This window comes from Vespa crabro, chromosome 2 (genome assembly GCF_910589235.1).
Source record: "Vespa crabro chromosome 2, iyVesCrab1.2, whole genome shotgun sequence".
Classification (NCBI taxonomy): Eukaryota; Metazoa; Arthropoda; class Insecta; order Hymenoptera; family Vespidae; genus Vespa; species Vespa crabro.
In genome coordinates this window covers 1897501-1905000 of record NC_060956.1, presented here as the reverse complement: position 1 = coordinate 1905000, position 7500 = coordinate 1897501, and the positions used below count along the sequence as shown (strand labels likewise).

Here is a 7500-nt window from a genome sequence, read left to right as displayed (position 1 = left end):
TCGAGAGATGTTCTCAAGAGATGAAATTACTTTTTCAAAGTGATTTCCCCTCGTCAAGAAAATTAATTAGTCTTCATTGTAATTATCGTATCCGTCCTCTTCTTTTTTTCTTAATTCTCTTCCTTTCTTTTTTCTTTTTTTCTTTTTTTTTTTTTTTAGACAGATAAAGCGACAATATAGGAATTTTTAGTAACAACAAAATCTCTGTCACACTGTCGACCATTGTTTTTACCGTAAGCGTGAAATTTTAGCTGCCGTCGGCGGTAGATACGCGTGCACAATTTTGATTTGCGGTTTTCATTCGCAACATATATATATATATCTATATATAAACATATATGTATGTACGTGCGTGCGTGTGTGTGTGTGTGTGTGTGAGAGAGAGAGAGAGAGAGAGTATTTGTATGTGTGTGCGTTTATGTGTATGTGTGTGTATATATCAGTGAACGTGAATTTCTGCGCTAGCAGAAAACGGGATTTTGGAATATCATGGCAGCTTATGACGTAAAGTCGATATAACGTCGCTGAAAATTAATGAGCCGATCGTATGTATCCCGGCATTCACCTGCTACGTACTATGTAAAGTAATTAATGACTATGTATTTATGAGCCTTTGAGTTAGGACTCGAACGAGAGTACGTACTTTCGGCTTTAATCGTGAATTTTTCATTCAAATTGTTATGTATAGGTATCAAAAATATTTTTCAATTTTCAAACGAAATCAAAAATCTATACTATTATTTTAATTCTTTTATTTTCTTTTCTTTTTCTTCTTCTTCTTCTTCTTCTTCCTTTTTTTTCCTTTCTTTTTCTTTTTTTTTCTTTTTCTTTTTTTTTTTCTTTTTTTTCTTCTTTTTCTTTTTTTTGTACTCGTTAACACAGGTTATTTCGTATCATTCATTAGAATAGACCGATAGAAACGTATCGTATTGAATGAAAGTTCGTTCGATTTTATAAGGAGATATATTTTCATTAATAATAACGATTCGTAATATCCTGAAATCATTTTAAATTGGAATTAATTAAAAATTGAAGAAGAGAGAGAGAGAGAGAGAGAGAGAGAGAGAAAGATAGAAGAAAAAAGAAAAAGATTACAGAGGCGAATAACGTGAAATGTACATTTCCTCGAAACGTCGGATATTAAATGATACCACGGAAACAACCGGTGTAAAAAGTTTCACAGAGGAATCTAGAAAATGTCGTAAAGGTTGAAAGTATCCGAAACGAATATGGCCCCTATACTTGGAAGTGATATAGTTGAAAAATATTCAAGCACGACAAGCGAAAAATTTCAAAGTTACTCGGGCGCCCCCTCTCTCCCTCCCTCCCTCCCTCCCCTCCCCCCCCCCCCGCCCACTCCGCCCTCACGTCCTCCCTACTTAACGATAGTTACGCGAAATATTTTATTTCGAGCTCTTATCGTCATTCTTTTAATATTATTATTTCATCGAGTGGAAAATGATTGTCGTGTGAATATTTATAAATTCAATCAATGGAATTAGATCTCATCGTATGGAACAATATTTTTCTTCGACAAATAGATCTACGATAGATCGTCGATTTGCCGAAGGATTGCGATTGAAATTGAGGGAGGAAAAAATGAAAAAGAAAAAGAGAGAAAAAAAAAAAAAAGAAAAAGAAAGAAGAATTGAAAGAAAAAGAAAATTCATCGAACGTAGTATCGAAGACACAATTCCCGTGGATTTAAACGTAAATTTAAACGCAATCCGTGTTTTCTCGTTTTTCTTCTTTTTTTCTCTCTTTTTTTTTTCTTTTTTTTTTTTCTTTTTTTTTGCTTCTTTTTCAACATCCAAATAAATGAACAGGCTAACGGCAAATTTGAAAAGTTACAAATACAAAAATTATACGCTTATACCGTTGTTGAACAAGGAAAGTTATTACATTTCGAATTTGTAACGTCGATTATTATTATTATTATTATTATTATTATTATTATTATTATTATTATTATTATTTTATCAAGTAGAAAATTAACGATCGTATGTTATCAATAAGTTTCTCGAATGGATTAATCTTTTCAAATGGAAAAATTTACTTAATTCATTGAAATTAAGGAAAAAAAATTCATCGAAGGAGTAAACACAATCGTGAATTTAATCGAACACGTTCTCTAGGAAGCAATACGCTTATTCGTGGCTTTTCCACCGCCAATATGTATGCACCTCGACAAAAGCGTATAACTAGAGAGACAGAGAGAGAGAGAGAGAGAGAGAGAGAATGAATACGAGAGGTCGTGTAAGCTCGAGCGAACGCACACGCGACCGAGCAAAAGCCACGAAAGCGCGGTAACGGAAACGCGGTGGTGTACTTTCCGGCGCGGTTAAACGAAAGCTCGTTCGTTATACCCGCGTTACACGCGCCGACGCGTATATATACATTTTGTACATTTGCATTTGCTAAAACGAAAATGTATTGCCGAACAATTATAATTATTAAATCATTATTAGTAGGAACATTCTTTCAATTCTTACATTTACAATTTATTTTTTGAACGGAAAAAGAACAAAAATAAAGATTTTTTCTTTAACGTATAATTAGTTAATTAATTGAATAATTAATTAGACGTACGCATGCCTATTAAAAAGACCAGATAAAAAGAGTCAATGAATCATACATTGTCGATAAAGAAGATATCTTTCTTTTTTTGCCCCTGATGTAAGGCAATACGCTTAATAAACGTTCGTATGAAAAGACGAGTAACATATATAAAGGGGTTTATAAGAAAAAAAAAATAAGAAAATAATAGAGGATATATATATATATATATATATACATATGTCTTATCGATAAATGACAGAGGGTAGGCAACATTTATCGTATCGAGTTATAAAGTGTTGCCTATATCCGGGCACTGTATATTTCTGAAAAAAAGATTTGCATGAGTAATCACAGAGAAAAACTTAGTGACTAAAAAAAGAGGAAGAGAGAGAGAGTAGAGTAAGAGAGATAAAAGAAAGAAAAGAAGAAAAGAAAGGAAAAAAGAACATATGTAAGAAAGACTTCAGAATCTTCCGAACGATCATTTTAAAAGCACACTTCGATCGGAAAATACTTTTTTCCTTCTCACTATTTTTCTTTTTTCTTTTCTTTTTTTTTTTTTTTTTTTTTTTTTTTTTTTTTTTTATTGTTCCTTTTTTCTTCGCACTCGAGAATAGGACGTAGGTAACATACAAAATACATACATATATAAGTGGTCACGTCGCGAAAAAGCTCCGAGAGTCTTTATCACGTAAAGAACGAGTAGTAGTAGTTGTCTTGGAGTCACGAAGTCAACGTTCTAAGCATTATGCCATTGGCTCTGGCACATAGCTCCCATTCATTTACATATATACGTACATATATATATATATATATATATATAAATATATATATATATATACATACATAGATAGACATGGTTTGTGCTAGGCAAGTGTAAGTAATGTATGTATATCGGTGCACGAAGAGAATGCACATCTCTCTCTCCCTCTCTTACTCTCTCTCTAAATAGAGAATACACAAGAGCAAGAGCGAGAGAGAGAGAGAGAGAGAGAGAGAGAGAACAAAAGAAGGTTAAGGTGTAAAGGGGTGAGGGTCTTCAAGGGTGGTCACTTCGCGTGACCTCTTTACGCGTCATCACCAGTACCTCTTTGTTTTCTAACGTTCTAGATCGTTTACCAAGCTATCATAGAATTTCACTCGCTATTATCGAAACTACTTTAGATTCTCTCTCTCTCTCTCTCTCTCAAATACACACACATACATACATACATACACACATACATATATCTATATCTATATGCATATACATAAACACATTCACTCGTCTCGTATAAACGACGACGATTTCGAGATTATGGGAGTCCGATATACGATATCCAGATCGAAACGTGCAAATTTTGGAGATACGTCGGATTCCGATCATGCCGAGCAAATCGTTCCCCACTCCCTCTCCTCTCGGTTAGTCTCACCCTATCCCCACCTATCAACCCCAAGCCCGTAACCCTTAACGTAGTCATAGGTCGTCGTACCTATCTGCCACCGTAGGCACTACCAACTAAAATCGATAATCGGTAGTGTTTAGCCTCGGCCGTTGAACCGAGTACCCTCTTGAGAAATTTCAATGTAATCGAGTTCAATATCTATCACCGACCGACGCGCGTTCGGCTAATTTGCGTATATATTGGGGGGAGAGAATCAGGATGATGGTGGGAGGAAAATGGGAGGAAAAAGGTTGGAAAAGAGGATGAGAGTTATGTACGGATAGTGTAGTCGAGGTAATAAAGTGGGAAGACGCGACGAATTTTAAGATATCGCGTCGCGAAAAAAAAAGATTTTAAATTATAATCTTCCTCATGACGCTTCATATACCGTCGTTTACTTATCGAGATCGCTCGAGTTATATCGATTATTATCGACGACTTATAATTCGATATTTAGATATTAGAAAACGCGAATGGTTTTTTTATTTTTCCCCTTTCATTTTCTTCGATTTTTTTCTCTTTGCCCTTGTTTCTACTTGTTATTTATTATTATTATTTATTTGTTTTTTTTTTCTTTCTTTCTTTCTTACTTTTGCCTTCTTACGTTCATGAAACGATCTCTCTCGCGATCTTCTTGTCCGTACTATTTATATTAATAAAATTGAATCGAAATCGATATCGTAACATATCGAAACATCTTAAAAATATCGAGACTCGATATTCTTATCAAATCTTTATCGTAACTATTTTAATACGAATAATTGTCGCTAATATATTGAAACAATGCGAACTATTAAGCGGAAGTTACGTATGAAAAGTTATGTATGCTACCGCATTATTTACCAACAATAACGAACTAAAATTTAATAATATTCGAACAGTTAATTATTAATTATTAATTACATCATTCTCATGCACGTACGTGCATACGTTATCTAAGTGGATAAATACGCGCACGCATAGATATATATATATATATATATATATATATATATATATATATATATATATATACGTAAGTGGATAGATCGTTGAAAATTTCAGATGAAAATTTCATTTCGAAATTGTTTCAATGTTACACATGCAATATTTAAATTTTTCTCTTAGATATAAATCAATTCTCAAATCCTTCACACGATCGTGCAAATTCGATTTGTAAATGAATCGTTTGTAATTCCTTTTTTCTCTCTCTCTCTCTCTCTCTCTTTCTTTTTGAGCTTCTCCTCTTTCTTCTGCCCTTTTTCTTTTTATTTATTTTTTAGTTTTTCTTTTTTCTTTCTTTCTTTTTCTTTTTCTTTTTTTTTGTTTGTTTTTTTTTTTTTTTTATTCCCTCAATTTTGCGCTCATTCGAAGGTGAAATTTTGTTATTATTAACAAAGACGGACGCGTCTATTTCGACGCGATCTACTTCAAACGACAAGTTCGTAATGGAAAACGACATTAATATATTTATTAAATATCTATGGGAAAGAGAGTAACTCGTTTTTTTTATTACTTTCTACGATGGCATAGTATATTGTAACTATCGGAACTATCAATAGAGGAAGGTCTTTCGACGTATACCCGTTGACCCGTTTACGTCAAACTCTTACTATGCTTTATAGAACCTCTAACTTTTCTATTTACCTACTTCACGTGAATAGGCAGACTTTCATGTTGTCCCTAACGATATAAGAAATTCAATGAAATTTTTCAATGATTTTGACTGATCGCAAATTGTAGAAAAATCTATTGTAGATGTTAATCTACTATTTTTTCTTTCTCTCTCTCTCTCTCTCTCTCTCTTCTCGTTCTCTTTTTGTTTTTTCTTCTCTTTTTCTTTTTTTGGTTTTTTTTTTCTTCTTTTTGTTAATTTTCAAAAATACCAATATCACCACTCGAAAAATGTTTTAACGTATTAAGGTAAAAAAAGGGACGAATGGAAAAAAGAAAATGATTTTTTATTTCAGGTGACAAAATGGACGCCGAAGCAGCTTTACTCGAAAATTCACCGACGTTGTCAACAATATCGTCGGAATTGACAGATACGACTTATTCGGTACCAGGTTCACCTTATTCGTCAGAATCTCCGATCATCGCGACATCATCGTACAGAAAGACACATACCAATGACGAAACTACGATCAAGCCGACGCCAAGGTATTCACAGGCCACCAGGAAGCCTAATTTTCGGATACGACCGCCTTACCTAATGATATGCATCAGTATCATAGAGGTAATGTATCATTTAAGTTTTTTCAATATAATTAATATCACGACAAATCAATTTAACAATATACCTCATGAAAATATTAATTTTACAGATGGAATTAATTTCTTTTTTTCGTTTCTCTTTTTTTTTTCTTTTTTTTTCTTTCTCTCCCTCTCTCTCTCTCTCTCTCTCTCTCTCTTTCTATTTTCAAATACAGCAGAAAAGAAAAGTTGTATTTATTATTATTGAATCGTATTTAAATATTATCGAATCGAATTTTTCAACTTGACATTTAAACGCTATAAAACGCAATTCTTCTTTTTTCTTTTTTTTTTTTTTCGTGTCTGTAAGAAAGAAAAGAAAAAAAAAAAGAAAAAAAAGAAAATATACACACAGAAAAAAATAATTGAAAATTATATAATGTGAAATTTGTAAATACTTGGAGTGTATTAATGTAATGTATATTATTAATATAATCTAATATATATTAACGAATATTATGTATAATTATATATGCTATAGTACGAAATATACTTATATCAAATATATTAAATATATTTAATTACATTGTATTAATAGTATACTTAAATATATTAACATAATATATATATATATATATATATATATATATGATGTTATAAAGGGTGATCGTAAAAAAGACCAAAAAAAAAAGAAAAAGAAAAAAAAATACATGAGAACACGAGAGAGATGAATTTTATGAGACAAAATGAAAGTTATCATAGATAATCGAAAATGAAAGAAAAAAGAGGAAGACATAAAAAGAAAGATAGAAAGAGACAGAGAGCGAGAAAGAGAGAGAGAGAGAGAGAGAGAGAGAGAGATTGTAAGAAGCGTTCTGGACGTTTAAAAACCTCCATTCACGAGAAACTATCGGAAAAGAAAGTTGCAAAGAGCCTAGACGGCGAATCCTCGTGATGCAAAATCTTGTGGTGTATAGTGTTCTGCTAGCAACTAGAACGGATTCATGGCTCGAAGATTTTACATGCTTTGACTTTGGTTCTCATGCGAGAAAGAGACAGGAAGATATATATATATATATATATATATATATATATAGAAAGAGAGAGAGAGAGATGTTTAAAGAGAGAACGTCGCGTTAACTCGGATAAGAAGTTTACATCTTTTTCATCGTTAATGAAAGCCTTCGCGTTAAAGCGAATGAAGAAGTTGGGCATCTTCTCTTCACCATCGTTAACGAAACTTGTCGCGTTAAATAAAGTAAGAAGTTCGTGTTTCTCTCAACCCGAGGAACGTACTTCTTCGTTTTCCTTTTCATTTTTCTTTTTTCCTTTCTCGTCTTTTTTT

The 7500-nt window shown here is 32.5% G+C and overlaps 1 protein-coding gene across 2 annotated transcripts in view; it reads left to right on the top strand.

Moving 5' to 3' along the window:
* The window catches only part of LOC124421634 (protein rhomboid), a 126318-nt gene that overhangs the window by 105465 nt on the left and 13353 nt on the right, over positions 1-7500 (top strand). For both annotated transcript variants that reach the window (XM_046957037.1, XM_046957036.1), the window contains exon 2: positions 5933-6198. In XM_046957037.1, the coding sequence (XP_046812993.1) occupies positions 5941-6198 (258 nt within the window). In that variant the 5' untranslated portion in view covers positions 5933-5940. The remainder of the gene's footprint in view (positions 1-5932; positions 6199-7500) is intronic.